The sequence below is a fragment of the Scyliorhinus canicula genome, chromosome 8, assembly GCF_902713615.1.
Source record: "Scyliorhinus canicula chromosome 8, sScyCan1.1, whole genome shotgun sequence".
NCBI lineage: Eukaryota > Metazoa > Chordata > Chondrichthyes > Carcharhiniformes > Scyliorhinidae > Scyliorhinus > Scyliorhinus canicula.
Genome location: NC_052153.1, coordinates 153495637 through 153511520, shown reverse-complemented (window position 1 = coordinate 153511520; position 15884 = coordinate 153495637). Strand labels below are relative to the sequence as shown.

The window sequence follows — 15884 nt, the reverse complement described above, 5'->3', positions numbered from 1 at the left end:
GAACCCCAAGTTACTGCACAATTGGTGTGCCAACCTTACTTGTGAAATATTTTGACAAAGAGCAAAGGAAAAACTATTAAATGTCCAGAAATCAGAATTCTGAAAATAGCTTACAGTTTCATATTCATCCTCATAAACCAACTGGCTGAAGGTCTCCAATCCTGAAACAAATTTTAATTGCATGAATATATATATTTTTTAATTATCAAAGTCAATTGACAGTTTAGTTAGCCTACAAAGTCGAACTAGCAGTAAAAACATTGTTCGGACATGGGGGATTTGATTTTCTCCCACACTGAACAGTTTAAAGTGGTCAGCAGATGAATTGTGTATTTAATTTATCAAACTTCAGTTAACCATTCAATACAAATTTACTAATGGATCCCAGATGTCACATTTAATAATAGGTGGTATAATGCTTCATCCATTATAAGGGAATGGGTACAATTAGTTTACATGTGCCATCCTGTTCTGTTTGAAATACAAAGTTGCTAATTTAGCAAGATAAAGGTTTTGCCGCAATCCTTTCATCACTTACCTCGCAGTGCACCCCACACATTTTCTGATTTCAGAGTAGCTACAGGTTGAGTAACACTGATTTCATCTAAAAAAATAAAACGCAAGTAGACAAAATCAGTCAGATTCTGACCAAAGAAAGCAGAACAATTTGATTACACATTAAGAAATATCCTTAATTTATATGGCAAATTAACATACTGTTGGGCAACTTCAAAAAGCTTAGTCAGCTGGCAGAATACTTGCTAACATTCTAGGTTTAAATCCCACTCCAGAACTTCAGCACAAAAGGCTGACACTTTGGTGTAGTATTGACTGAGTGCTGCATCATTGGGAGGTGCCAACCTTTAGATGAGAAATTAAACAGAGACTTAATTTACCTGTTTGGGCGGATATAAATGGTACTATGGCAATAGGAGCAGGGGAGTTAATTCTGGTGTCAAAGCCAATAGTTATCTTTCCGTCTACACCACAAACAGATTATCTGGTCATTATCAAACTGCTATTTGAGAATTTGCTGCATGTGATTTGGCCGTCACATTTCCTACACAACTACAGTGACTACATTTCAAAAGAACTTCAGAGATGTTCAGTGGCATCAGTGGGAAAAGAACAAAGAAAATTACAGAACAGGACCTCCAAGCCTGTACCAACCATGCTGCCCATCTGAACTAAAACCTCTACACTTCCGGGGACCATATCCCTCTATTCCCATCCTATTCATGGATTTGTCCAGACGCCCTTAAAGGTCACTATCGTATCTGCTTCCACTACCTCACCTGGAGAGTTCCAGGCTCCCACTGTATAAAAACCAAAAAACTTGCCTCATACATCTCCTTTAAACCTTGCCCCTCACACCGTATACCTATGCCCCCTAGTAATTCTTCCACCCTGGGAAAAGCTTCTGACTACCCATTCTGTCCATGCCCCACAATCTTTTACACTTCTATTAATATTAAGGTCACCACTCAACCTCCATCCTTCCAGTGAGAACAAACCAAGTTTCTCCAGACTTTCCTCACAGCTAATACCCTCCATACCAGGCAACATCCTGGTAAATCCTTTCTGTACTCTCGCCAAAGCCTCCACAACACTATATTTCAAGTGCAGCCCAACTAAGGTTCCATAAAGCAGCAACATGACGTACCAATTTTTGGAGAGGACTTCCGGCGGCAGAGGGGAGCGGTCGCATACAGAGGAGCTCCGGGGGGGGGGGGGGGGGGGGGGGGGGGGGGGGGGGGGGGGGGGGGGTCCCGTTCCCCCACGTAGAACGTGCGCCCGGGTGCATGAGCCAGGCCGACTGGGCCCCTGCACGGCAGGAGCGAAGGAAAAGGAGGGGGGGGGGGCAGAGACCCAGGCGCTCGGGAACGGAGCGAGCAGCTGGAGAGGCACGTGGGGAGAGCACTCCCCCCCGGGAGAAGGAGAGGAGGCCACAGGGAGCCGAGCCAGAGAGAGGAAAGGTACCCGGGAGGAGCCACGGGCCGGAGACCAGGAAGTGACCCAAGAGAGTCACATCATGCCCCCCACCGAATGGAGACGGCACAGCGGAGCGCGGGCCTGCCTGCTCAATCGAGCCCCCCCCCGCGGCAACCACCACGAGGCAGGCAGCGGTGGAACAAAGGGGGACTCCCGGCCCAAGAAGCTTTTCTCTCTCCCTCTGGTCCCAGGGTGAATGAGGAAGAGGAGGGGGAGGGGGAAAGAGGGGCAGGAGAAAAAGAGAGAAGGGGGGGAAAAAAAGAGAAAATGAAAACTCCCGCTTTGAGGGTGGATTTAAAAAAAGACAGACTTCGAAAAAGAAAACTGTTAAGGGACAGAACACTCCCCCTCTCCTTCCATGCTTATCAAAAAAGAAAACCAAACTTACCTGAAAAGTCTCCTCAGAAGGGGGGGGGGGGGGGGGGAAAGAGAAGAGAAAAAGAGGGGAAGGGGGAAGAAAATGCCAGAAGGGAGCCAAAGCAGAGGAAGAAAGGGTACCAAGAGCAAACGGGGCAATAGACGAGCCCACTCAGACGAGCTAACTGGCACACGAAGCAGCGGAATGGAAGCCTCGTTGCAACTAAAAGAACTGGGCAGACAGGAGCTTCTACCCCCTGGGCCAGAGGGGAACTAGGAGACAGCCTTTGCTGAGGTGCTGAGGGAACACAAGCAGGAAAGCTAGGCAGACACCAAAGCAGACATAGAGGCCGCAGTGCAGGCAGCAATGGCCAAGGCCCTGGCGGAGGTGCAGCTCGCCCTGGGCAGAGCAGAGAAGAAACTGGAAGCCCAGGAGGAGAAGCTGGAAACCCAAAAGGCAACCATTAAAATGATCTGGAAAGGGCTGCGACTGACATGAGCGACCGGATCAAGGCCCTGGAGAAGGAGATGGCGAGACTGGGCACAAGCCCGAAAGGCAGGGTGGACGAGCAGGAAAACCGCTCAAGACGACGAAATGTCAGGATAGTGGGCCTACCAGAGGGGATTGAGGGTAGAAACCCCACAGCCTACGTGGCCGAGATGCTGGGCAACTTAGTGGGGAGGGAAACCTTTCCCAACCCACCAGAAATGGACAGAGCGCACTGATCGCTGTGTCCGAAACCCAGGGCGGGGGAACACCCGAGGGCAGTTATAGCCAAACTGCACCGGTACAAAGACAGGGAAACAATCCTGCGCTGGGCCAGGCAAAACAGAAGCTGCAGATGGGAAGGGCACCTGATTAGAGTGTACGAAGACATTGGGGCCGAATTCAATAGAGCAAAAGCAGCCCTTCACAGGAACAAGGTGCAATTCGGTATGCTGTACCCAACGAACCTCTGGGTCACATACAAAGAAACAGTATTTCTTCACATCCCTCGCCGACGCAAACAAATTCATCGAAGAACATGGACTGGAAAACCAACAGCAAGGGTAGAAACACAGGGGGGCCCTGTTAAGGTGCAACAACGTGCTGATGGGGGGGGTAAGGCAGTGCCAGGCCCCACCGCCCCCAACATGGGAAGCGCACCCTGAACAAAAAGCAAACTGCTACCCAACAAACCAATGTAGCTTGGAAACCAGACCCCAGCACAAGGGTATGAGAGTAGTGGAGAAGGGTGAGCAAACAGGAGGAGCACAGGGTAGGGCGGGGAAGTGGGCGAAAAAATGCAGAGGCTGGGCAGGGGAGGAGCGAGACAGTAACTCCCCAGGAAAGGGGGGGGGGGGGGGGGGGGGGGGGGGGGGTCGCCACACTAGCAAGAAGGCTAGCACTGGGGACATGCAAAAAAGCAGGACTGCAGCGCGCCCCCAACAGAGGGGACGGCGAAGGGGGACAAGAGCAGGGGAAAGAGGGACATACGGGGGAGGGGGAGAAAAGGGACGGACTTGGGGGCAGGGAGGGGGAAAGAGAGGGTTGGAGGGGCGGACACAGGGACAAAAGGAACAGCAATAGGGCTACTGAGTGCCGCAACCAAGGGCTCGGAACAAGGAATCGCTGCAAACATCCACCCAGTACAGCCTCTGGGTGAAGGGAAACCGCAAAGTGAAGGGGTCTACCCACATGGCAGCTGCATAGCAGGTGACCATGGCAGGGGGCCCCCTGGACAGAGGGAGGCCCCAGAGCGCAGGGGCCCGACTGCATAGAGAGCGCAGTGACAGCGGACATCCTGGACGGCCCCCTAACAAAGGGAAACCCCAGAGGGCAGGGGCACGTCCACCATCCAAGTATGGTTTATCCCACAGGAGCAAAGAGACAGAAGCCCCCTACCAGGATAGTCACCTGGAACGCAAGGGGACTCAACGGCCCAGTGAAAAGACTCAAGAGTCCTCACCCACCTAAAAAACATGAAGGCAGCCATAATCTTCCTTCAAGTGACGCACCAGAGACAGCACGACCAACTGCGGGTAAGAAAGGGCTGGGTGGGACAGAACTACCATTCTTGTTACGGGATGAGAGCCAGGGGGGTGGCAATACTAGTCAGCAAATAGACGATGTTTAGGGCGACAAAGACAGTTGCAGACCCTGGGGGACAGCAAGTCGTGGTTAGTGGGACCCTGGATGGGGCACCGGTAGTACTAGTTAACGTGTACACGCCCAACTGGGACGACCCGAGCTTCATCAAGACGACCATGGCAGAAATCCCTGACATAGCGATGCACTGGCTAATCATGTGTGGTGGTGGGGGGGGGGGGGGGGGGGGGGGGGGGGGGGGGGAAAGAGAGAGAAACAGTGAAAACCGCAAACATGGCAAGGGAACTCGGTCACTTTATGGAACAGATGGGAGCGGTGGACCCCTGGAGGTTCACCCACCCAGGGGAGAAGAAGGAGTTTTCCTTCTTCTCCCCAGTACATAACGTATACACCAGAATTGGCTTTTGTTGTGGTGAAAACAGTGCTTTCGGGGATAGACAAAGTAGAATACTCCGCAATTGTGATATCAGACCATGCTCCACACTACATGGACATGAGGCTGGAAACGTGCAGGGCCCAACAGCCCACAGCGTAAGCTCCATGCAGGTGGAGAAGGCACCAGGACCAGAAAGATTCCCAGCCAACTTCTACAAACAATTTGCGACAGCACTGGCCCTGCGGGCCAGATGTTCACAGACTCGCTGGCGAAGGGCACACTGCCACCCAAGCTAACATAGGCCTCAATCTCGCTGATACCCAAGAAAGATAAAGACCCAACGGAATGTGGGCCATACAGATCCATCTCACTGCTGAACGCAGATGCCAAAATATTGGCCAAGATCCTAGCCAAAAGGCTAGAAGACTGCGTGCCAGAGGTGGTCGCAGATGACCAGACGGGCTTTGTCAAACGTAGACAGCTTACCTCCAACGTCAGGCGCCTGCTGAACGTGATAATGACCCCCTCCGGGGAGAGAACACCAGAGGTGATCGTCTCCCAAGACGCAGAGAAGGCCTTCGACAGAGTTGAATGGAAATACCTCAGAGAGGTACTGGAGCAGTTTGGGCTTGGAACATGATTCACCTCCTGGGTAAAACTCCTATACAACACTCCCATGGCGAGCGTACGGACAAACAACACCAACTCCTGATTATTCCAGCTGCACAGGGGCACAGACAAGGATGCCCACTGTCCCCGCTGCTGTTCACCCTAGCGATTGAGCCACTAGCAATTGTGCTCAGAGCAGCAAAAAGCTGGATGGGGATCCGAAGGGGTGGCAGAGAGCACAGAGTCGCACTCTATGCAGATGCCTGCTCCTCTACATCTCGGACCCACAAAGCAGCATGGACGGAATCATTTCGCTCCTGAAAGAGTTTGGCACCTTGTTGGGCTACAAACTCAACAAGAGCAAAAGCAAGATCTTCCCGGTACACCCACAAGTAGGTGGGGCAGCACTAACGGGACTGTCGTTTAAACAAGCCCGACTCAAATTCCACTACCTGGGGATCCAAATAGCCCATGACTGGAAAGGGATCCACAAATGGAACCTCACCAGTCTGTCAGAGGAAGTAAAAAAGGACCTGCAAAGATGAACACACTTCCACTCTCCTTTGCGGGGAGTGTACAGACAATCAAAATGAACGTACTGCCCAGGTACCTCTTCTATTCAGAACCATCCCGATCTAGGTCCCCAAGGCCTTTGTCTAAACAGTAGACAAACTAATCGTGGATTTCGTATGGGGGCTGGGAAAAGAATGCTAGGATCACAAAACAAAAAGGGGAGGGCTAGCCCTCCCAAACCTGCAATTTTACCACTGGGCAGCGACGGCCGAGCAAGTAAGGGGATGGATCAAGGAGCCAGAAGCCAAGTGGGTGCCCACGGAGGAGGTCTGCTGTAAGGGGACCTCCTGGAATCAGCTACAGCAGCAATTTGGCCTGGCCAAAATGTCAGACAAAGCTCCCATCTGTAACAACCATAGGTTCCCACCAGCACTGACTGATGCCACCTTCAAAAAGGTGGAGCCAGGACGAGGGGACACTGACAGTCAGGGACCTATACACCGACGGCAGGGTTGCGACACTGGACGAACTGAAAGAGAAACCCAGCTGGCCAGGGGGAAATGAGCTAAGGTCCCTGCAGCTCAAAAACTTCCTATTGAATGGAGATAAGGACTTGCCCACAACAGACATTACTGGAAGAGTTATTAGACACAAGCATATTAGAGAGAGGAAACTGTAGTGACATGTACAACCGACTGGTAGAAGGGGCCAACACCGTACTGGACGCAACAAGAAGGAAATGGGAGGAGGAACTGGGGAATGAGATAGGGTGGGGACTCTGGAGCGAAGCATTGCATAGAGTCAACTCTACCTCCACCTGCGCAAGACTCAGCCTGACAACTAAAAGTGGCACATAGAGCCCACTTAACAAGAACCCGTATGAGTAGGTTCTTCCCAGAGGTGGAGGACAGATGTGAACGGTGCCAAGGAGACCCGGCCAGCCACGCCCACATGTTCGGTCCTGCCCCAGACTTGGAGTACTGGACTGCCTTCTTCAAGGAAAATGTCCAAAGTGGTGGGGGTGAGGGTGGAGCCATGCTCGAAAGTGGCAGTCTTCGGGGTTTCAGACCAGCCAGATCTATTTCTGGGGAGGAGGGCAGATGCCCTTGCCTTTGCCTCTTTCATCGCCCGACGTAGAATCCTGTTCGGCTAGCGGTCAGCAGCATCACCTAAAACTGCAGACTGGCTGTCCGACCTCTTGGAATCTCTCCAAATGAAGAAAATTAAATTTGCCATCTGAGGGTCAGACGACGGCTTCCACAGAACGTGGGAGCCATTCACCCGATTGCTCTGGGACTCGTTTGTAGCCAACAAACAAGGAGAAGAATAACCAGGAACCAGGGGAAAGTAGCCAAAGCCGAGAGGGGGAGATAGAACCGGGGGTGGGGGGGGGGGGGGAAGAGAGAGAGGATGTTAACCAACCTGACATCCACAGGAACAGAGAAAAAAGGAGAACACAGGCAGAGGATAGGGGGGCAGGATGAAGCGGCAACATTTACAAGACGACAACGGCAGCAAAATCCAACCAGGGGAAGGGAGGGGCAACACCGGCACCAAACTCACTAGAGGATTGCCCTCCCGAAGTGCCTCATCGGCACGAACGGAGGCCTACTTGCGTCTATATAGATATATCATATCCTGTGTAAATAACAGCAAATTATACTCTTGTGCAAAAATCCAATGAAAAACATTTTTTTTTTTTTAAAACATGACTTGCCAATTTTTTTACTCAAATGCCCTGGCCAATGAAGGCAAGCATGTCGTATGCCTTCTTGACTACCTTCTCCACCAGCGTTGCCACTTTGTGACCTGTACCTGTATCATAGAATTTAGTGCAGGTGACCATTAAGTCAAGTCTGCACCAACCCAAGCCCTTGGAAGCAAAGTACTCATTTAACACCTCCACCAATTTCCTCTGGCTCCACACAGATTCCCTCCCCCTGGCCTTGAGTGGGCAAACCCTATTGCTCTTTACATATAAAGAGCCTTGGTATTTTCCCTCCACCCTATCCCCCTAACCCAGTAACTGCACCCAACCTTTTTGGACACCCAAAGGCAATTTAACATGGCTAATCCCCCTAACCCAACCTGCACATCTTTGGACTGTGGGAGGAAACTGGAGCACCCGGAGGAAACCCACGCAGACATGGAGAACATGTAGACTCCGCACAGACAGTGTCCCAAGCTGGGAATCAAACCAGAGACCCTGGAGCTGTGAAGCAACTGTGCTACCGTGCAGTACACCCAGATCCCCCATGAATACTCCCAAGGGTTCTGCCATTTACTGTATTTCCCATCTGTATTAGATCTTCTAAAATGCATTACCTCACATTTATCCAGAATAAACTCCATCTGCCATGTCTCCACCCAAGTCTCCAACTGGTCTATATCCCGACGGTCCTCATCGCTATCCGCAATTCCATGAACCTTTGTGTAGCCCGCAAACTTACTAATCAAACCATTGCTCTTTATATACGTATAAAGAGCCTTGGTATTTTCTTTAATCGTGCTGGCCAATGACTTTTTGTGAAAAGTACTATATAAAAACACAAGTCTTTGTTTCTACAGAAAATTATTTCTGACTTCACACTTTACATAGGCAAATTGAGCAGCCAATTTATCTCACATTGGCAAACTAGATCCTATTTTGTTTCAAGAATATAGGGTGAACCCTGCTGAAAAGGGGGGCCATAGATTCTTCCAGAATGGACCTCAGTTGGCACTTCCAACAATGCATCATTCGTCAAGTATCACAGTGAAGCCAGTGTAGGTCAAGAATTCAGTTTCCCACACCGTGGCATTACCAACCTGAACAACAAACTCAGTTAGTTGAGCCAATTACCTTTTTTTTTTTAAAAAAAGGTAAGCTGCAACTTTTATCAGCTCATCAGGATCTACTCCCATTTGGGAGCAAGTGGACGTATTAACGAGAGGCAGCACAATTTTGTGAAGGGGAGATAGTGTCTCACTACCCTGATAAGAGTTTTTCGAGGAGGTCACAAAGATGATTTATACAGGTAGGGCAGTGGATGTTGTCTATATGGACTTCAGTAAGGCCTTTGACAAGGTCCCTCATGGCAGACTAGCACAAAAGGTGAAGTCACACAGGATCAGGGGTGAGCTGGCAAGGTTAGGTTTGCACTGGAGTGCTGAACTGGTTGCATTCGAGTGCTACAGTGAGAGTTTGGTGACTGAGTGAGTACGGTGCTCCTTACATTTCATTTCCTATATTTATCAAAGAGCATGAAGGGAGCCAGGAGTTTAGAGTGCAGCTGACTGGACGCAGAGTCGGAGAGCGGAGGTCCAGTTGGTCTACAGGGCAGCTAATTCTGTAAAGCAAGAGGGGACGGAGGCTAGGGCAGATGCATGCTCCTCCTGTAGGATGTGGGTGGTGAGGGATACCACTGGTGTCCCCGCTGACTATACCCGCGGGAAGTGCACGCAACTCCAGCTCCTCAGAGACCGTGTTAGGGAACTGGAGCTGGATGAACTTTGGATCATCCGGGAGGCAGAGGGGGTTATCGAGAAGAGTTACAGGGAGGTAGCCACACCCAAGGTTTTGGATGCTGTTGGGGGGGGGGGGGGGGGGGAGGAAATGACTTACCGGGGGACGGCCCTAGCTGCCAGGTCTCTGGCACTGAGTCTGGCTCTGGGGCTCAGAGGGGGGGGGGGGGGGGGGGGGGAAGAGAGCGAGAGAGAGAGCGAGAGAGAATAGAAAAGCAATAGTAATAGGAGATTCAATGGTTAGGGGAATAGATAGGAGATTCTGTGGTCACGAGCGAGACTCCTGGAAAGTATGTTGCCTTCCGGGTGCCAGGGATGTCTCGGATCGTGGCTTGAGGATCCTGAAGAGGGAGGGCGAGCAGCCAGAAGTCATGGTGCACATTGGTACCAACGATGTAGGTAGGGGTGTGGAGGTAATAAACAAGTTTAGGGAGTTAGGCTGGAAGTTAAAGGCCAGGACAGACAGAGTTGTCATCTCTGGTTTGTTGCCGGTGCCACGTGATAGCAAGGCTAGGAATAGGGAGAGTGCGCAATTGAACACATGGCTGCAGGAATGGTGTAGGAGGGAGGGCTTCAGGTATTTGAATAATTGGAGCGCATTCTGGGGAAAGTGGGACCTGTACAAGCAGGACGGGTTGCATCTGAACCAGAGGGGCACCAATATCCTGGGCGGGAGGTTTTCTAGTACTCTTCGGGAGGGTTTAAACTAATTTGGCTGGGGAATGGGAACCGGATTTGTAGTCCAGCAACTAAGGAAGCTGATATTCAGGACACCAAAGCACATAGTGATGCAGTGGGAAAGGTAACACTGACAAAGGAGTGTACTTGCAGGCAAGGAGATGGGTTGAAGTGTGTATACTTCAATGCAAGATGCATCAGGAATAAGGTGGGTGAACTTAAGGCATGGATCGGTACTTGGGACTACGATGTGGTGGCCATTACAGAAACTTGGATAGAAGAGGGGCAGAAATGGTTGTTGGAAGTCCCAGGTTATAGATGTTTCAACAAGATTAGGGAGGATGGTAAAAGAGGTTGGGGGGGGTGGGGGGTAGCATTGTTAATTTGAGATAGTATAACAGCTGCAGAAAGGCAGTTTGAGGGGGATCTGCCTACTGAGGTAATATTGGTTGAAGTCAGAAATAGGAAAGGAGCAGTCACCTTGTTGGGAGTTTTCTATAGGCCCCCCAATAGCAGCAGAGATGTGGAGGAACAGATTGGGAAACAGAATTTGGAAAGGTGTAGAAGTCACAGGTGACTTCAACTTCCCAAATGAGTGGAAACTCTTTAGATCAAATAGTTTGGATGTGGTAATGTTTGTGCAGTGTGTCCAGGAAGCTTTTCTAACTCGGTATGCAGAGGGGATGCCATATTGGATTTGGTACTTGGTAATGAACCAGGGCAGGTGATAGATTTGTTAGTGGGGGAGCATTTTGGAGGTAGTGACCACAATTCTGTGACTTTCACTTAGTAATGGAGAGGGATAAGTGTGTGCAACAGGGCAAGGTTTACAATTGGGGGAAGGGTAAATACAATTCTGTCAGACAAGAATTGAAGTGCATAAATTGGGAACATAGGCTGTCAGGGAAGGACACAAGTGAAATGTGGAACTTGTTCAAGGGGAACAGGTACTACGTGTTTTTTTTATGCATGTCCCTGTCAGGCAGAGAAGAGATGGTCGAGTGAGGGAACCATGGTTGACAAGAAATGAAATGAAAATCGCTTATTGTCACAAGTAGGCTTCAATGAAGTTACTGTGAAAAGCCCCTAGTCGCCACATTCCGGCGCCTGTCCGGGGAGGCTGGTACGGGAATCGGACCGTGCTGCTGGCCTGCTTGGTCTGCTTTAAAAGCCAGCGATTTAGCCGAGTGAGCTAAACCAGAGAGGTTGAATGTCTTGTTAAGAGGAAGGAGACTTATGCAAGGCTGAGGAAACAAGGTTCAGACAGGGTGCTGGAGGGATACAAGATAGCCAGGAGGGAACTGAAGAAAGGGATTAGGAGAGCCAAGAGAGGGCATGAAAAATCTTTGGCAGGTAGGATCAAGGAAAACTCCAAGGCCTTTTACACATGTGAGAAATATGAGAATGACTAGAGCGAGGGTAGGTCCGATCAAGGACAGTAGCGGGAGATTGTGTATTGAGTCTGAAGAGATAGGAGAGGTCTTGAACAAGTATTTTGCTTCAGTATTTACAAACGAGGGGGGTCATATTGTTGGAGAGGACAAGTGTGAAACAGACTGGCAAGCTCGAGGAGATACTTGTTAGGAAGGAAGAAGTGTTGGGCATTTTGAAAAACTTGAGGATAGACAAGTCCCCCGGGCCTGACAGGATATATTCAAGGATTCTATGGGAAGCAAGAAATGAAATTGCAGAGCCGTTGGCAATGATCTTTTCATCCTCGCTGTCAACAGGGGTGGTACCAGAGGATTGGAGAGTGGCAAATGTTGTGCCCCTGTTCAAAAAAGGGAATAGGGATAACCCTGGGAATTACAGGCCAGTTAGTCTTACTTCGGTGGTAGGCAAAGTAATGGAAAGGGTATCGAGGGATAGGATTTCTGAGCATCTGGAAAGACACTGCTTGATTAGGGATAGTCAGCACAGATTTGTGAGGGGTAGGTCTTGCCTTACAAGTCTTATTGACTTCTTTAAGGAGGTGACTAAGCATGTGGATGAAGGTAAAGCAGTGGATGGATTTTAGTAAGGCATTTGATAAGGTTCCCCATGGTAGGCTTATGCAGAAACTAAGGAGGCATGGGATAGTGGGAAATTTGGCCAGTTGGATAACAAACTGGCTAACCGATAGAAGACAGAGTGGTGGTGGATGGCAAATATTCAGCCTGGAGCCCAGTTATCAGTGGCGTACCGCAGGGATCAGTTCTGGGTCCTCTGTAGTTTGTGATTTTCATTAACGACTTGGATGAGGGAGTTGAAGAGTGCGTCAGTAAATTTGCAGATGATACGAAGATTGGTGGAGTTGTGGATAGTGAAGAGGGCTGTTGTCGGCTTCAAAGAGACATAGATAGGATGCAGAGCTGGGCTGAGAAGTGGCAGATGGAGTTTAATCCTGACAAGTGTGAGGTTGTCCATTTTGGAAGGACAAATATGAATGCGGAATACAGGGTTAACGGTAGGGTTCTTGGCAATGTAGAGGAGCAGAGAGATCTTGGGGTCTATGTTCATAGATCTTTGAAAGTTGCCACTCAAGTGGATAGAGCTGTGAAGAAGGCCTATGGTGTGCTAGCGTTCATTAGCAGAGGGATTGAATTTAAGAGCCGTGAGGTGATGATGCAGCTGTACAAAACCTTGGTCAGGCCACATTTGGAGTACTGTGTGCAGTTCTGGTCACCTCATTTTAGGAAGGATGTGGAAGCTTTGGAAAAGGTGCAAAGGAGATTTACCAAGATGTTGCCTGGAATGGAGAGTAGGTCTTACGAGGAAAGGTTGAGGGTGCTAGGCCTTTTCTCATTAGAAAAGAGAAGGATGAGGGACGACTTGATAGAGGTTTATAAGATGATCAAGGGAATAGATAGAGTAGACAGTCAGAGATGTTTTCCCCGGGTGGAACAAACCATTACAAGGGGACATAAATTTAAGGTAAATGGTGGAAGATATAGGGGGGGATGTCAGAGGTAGGTTATTTACCCAGAGAGTAGTGGGGGCATGGAATGCACTGCCTGTGGAAGTAGTTGAGTCGGAAACCTTAGGGACCTTCAAGCAGCTATTGGATAGGTACATGGATTAGGGTAGAATAATGGAGTGTAGATTAATTTCTTCTTAAGGGCAGCACGGTAGCATTGTGGATAGCACAATCGCCTCACAGCTCCAGGGTCCCAGGTTCGATTTCGACTTGGGTCACTGCCTGTGTGGAGTCTGCACATCCTCCGTGTGTGCGTGGGTTTCCTCCCACAGTCCAAAGATGTGCAGGTTGGGTGGATTGGCTATGATAAATTGCCCTTAGTGTCCAAAATTCTATGTATGAGCACATGCCCCATCCTCTCAATCCCCGCTGTCTGCCATACACTGAACCACCCCCCCCCCCCCCCAATACACCCCAGGGTAACCAGTGGTTATCACAAATTGGGGCCCAGACCGATGCTCCCACATGCTGCCTCCACTGGCCCCAAACTCAGGGCTGCCACCACCACGGGACTGGTGGAGTACCACGTCGGCGGGAACCACAGAGGTGCTGTTACCAGCGCCCCCAGACTAGTGCCCTTACAAGAAGCTGCCTCCATACGCACCCACACCTACCTCTCCCCCACCACCCACTTCCTGATCATGGCTATATTTGCCACCCAGTAATAATTACTAAAATTTGGCAGTACCAGGCGCCCTCTCCCTGGCTCTGCTAGAGCATTACCTTCCTTACCCGCGGGGTCTTGTCCGTCCAGACAAAGCCTATGATCACCCTGTTGACTCGCTTAAAAAAAAAGGACCGCGGAATAAAAATGGGGAGACATTGAAATACAAATAGGAACCTCGGGAGGACCGTCATTGTCACTGTTTGTACCCCCCCGGCCAGTGACAACTGGAGCGCGTCCCATCTCCGGAAATTGTCCTTCATTTGGTAAACTAGCCGGGCTAAATTTATGCAGCCGGTTCCATTCCCACACCACTTGGATGCCCAGGTACCCAAAACTGCCCCCTACTGACCTAAACAGCAGCTCCCCCAGTCACCCCGCCTGTCCCCTCACCTGAACCACCAACATCTCACTCTTATCCACATTTAGCTTATACCCAGAAAACCAGCCGAATTCCCCCCCAAATCTTCATATTTCCTCTATCCCTTCTACTCGGTCTGAAACGTACAGAAGCAGTTCATCTGCATAGAGCGAAACCCTGTGCTCTTTCCCCCCCCCCCCCCTCCCCACAAAACCAGTCCCCTCCAGCCCCTTGAAGCTCTCAGAGCAGAGAATATTCTTGATAACAATAATCTTCATTAGTGTCACAAGTAGTGTCACAAACATTGCAATGAAGTTACTGTGAAAGTCCCCTAGTCGTCACACTACGGCACCCGTTTGGGTACATGGAGGGAGAATTCAGAATGTCCAATTCACCTAACAGCACATCTTTCGGGACTTGTGGGAGGAAACCCACGCAGACACAAAGTACAGACTCTGCACAGACAGTGACACTAGCAGGAATCGAACCTTCAGTTCCTGGCAGTGAAGCAACAGTGCTAACCATTGTGCTACCGTGCGTTTTCCAGAGGTTTTTCCCTTGGACCTCTACATCAGCTCATCATTTATATTAAAATTACTAGGATAAAAGGATAAGAGAATGGTCTATAGATGCCACTGTTGGCAAGCACAGCAGGTCTGTAAACAGAAGCGAAAAGTTACAAAGCAAGTGGGGAAATTTTGTGGTATGTAAAGGTCAATGCAGGAAAGAGCATGAGATGTATCGAGGACTTCCGGTGTGCATCATGAAGTGAGTGAGCACACAAGGCAGCTCCTGCCTAAGGTTGCAGAAAAGAGCTCTTTTTTGGGCAGCACGGGTTGGAATTTCGATGAAAAGGCGTGGGTGAATGTTCAAGGAGTATTTTCCCCCAGGAATAGGATGTTTCTTGGTTATCAGACCCTCAGAAACAGTGCAAGATTTGTCTGAACAACAGCAAACAAAAGGCTCTGCAAGCATGCTAGCGGGGGAAGGGCCAGCTTATAGGTCTCAAGCTGACCTGAGGGCCTTTATGAAAGCTGAATTCTAGCAGCAGAGGGAAGAACTGTGAAAAGATCTCACCAAGGCCATTGAAGAAGCGGAGACGGACTTCCGGTAGCGGTGATGCGGAGCTAAGACGCACGTTCAGTGGCTCCCACTATTTTCGGACTTTGGGGCTCTTTTAAGGGATCGTAGTGGTGCTGTTTGGAATTTTCCCCGTGTGGGAACACTCCTTCTCAGATTCTCCACCGGTGGATGGCCTGGACTAGGAGTGGAGCGGTCAGAAAACCGGCTTTGCAGTTGCGGCTAAGCCGCACCGCAGCTCCCGCTACTCAAGGACTTTTGGGCCGATTTGAGGGCCCCAAACGGCGCTGTCGCAACGAATCCCGGTGGGGGAAGGTGTCTAGAGGAGCATTCCCCATAATTTATGGTGCTCACCCGGAGTGGGGCAAAGGAAAAAGCTGCAGCAGCTCCCCAAGAAAAGCAGGGGAAGAAAGACAAAATGGCAGCCGGCGGAACACCCGAGGACTGGTGGAAGTGGGCGCAGGAGCAGCAAGCTGCTCTTCTGCGCTGTTTTGCGGAGCTGAAGGCTGAGTTGCTGGACTCACTGAATGCGACTACCAACAAGCTGCTTGGAGCTCAGGCGGCCCAGGAGGTGTCTATCCGGGAGTTGCAGCAGCAGGCCGCTGAGAGGGAGGAGGAGGCAGTGGTCCTCGTGGGGAAAGTGGAGTTGCACGAGGCACTTCACAAAAAGTGGCAAGACCGCTTGGAGGAGCTGGACGTTCGCAC

The 15884-nt window shown here is 50.2% G+C and overlaps 1 protein-coding gene across 3 annotated transcripts in view; it reads right to left on the bottom strand.

The window, feature by feature from the left end:
* The window catches only part of hexb (hexosaminidase B (beta polypeptide)), a 74436-nt gene that overhangs the window by 50506 nt on the left and 8046 nt on the right, over positions 1-15884 (bottom strand). For all 3 annotated transcript variants that reach the window (XR_005461648.1, XM_038805476.1, XM_038805477.1), the window contains exons 2-3: positions 539-604; positions 115-161 (exon numbers count right to left, since the gene is read on the bottom strand). Coding sequence is in view for 2 of the 3 variants with exons in the window: in XM_038805476.1 (XP_038661404.1) it covers positions 115-161; positions 539-604 (113 nt within the window). In the remaining variant the exon portion in view is untranslated. The remainder of the gene's footprint in view (positions 1-114; positions 162-538; positions 605-15884) is intronic.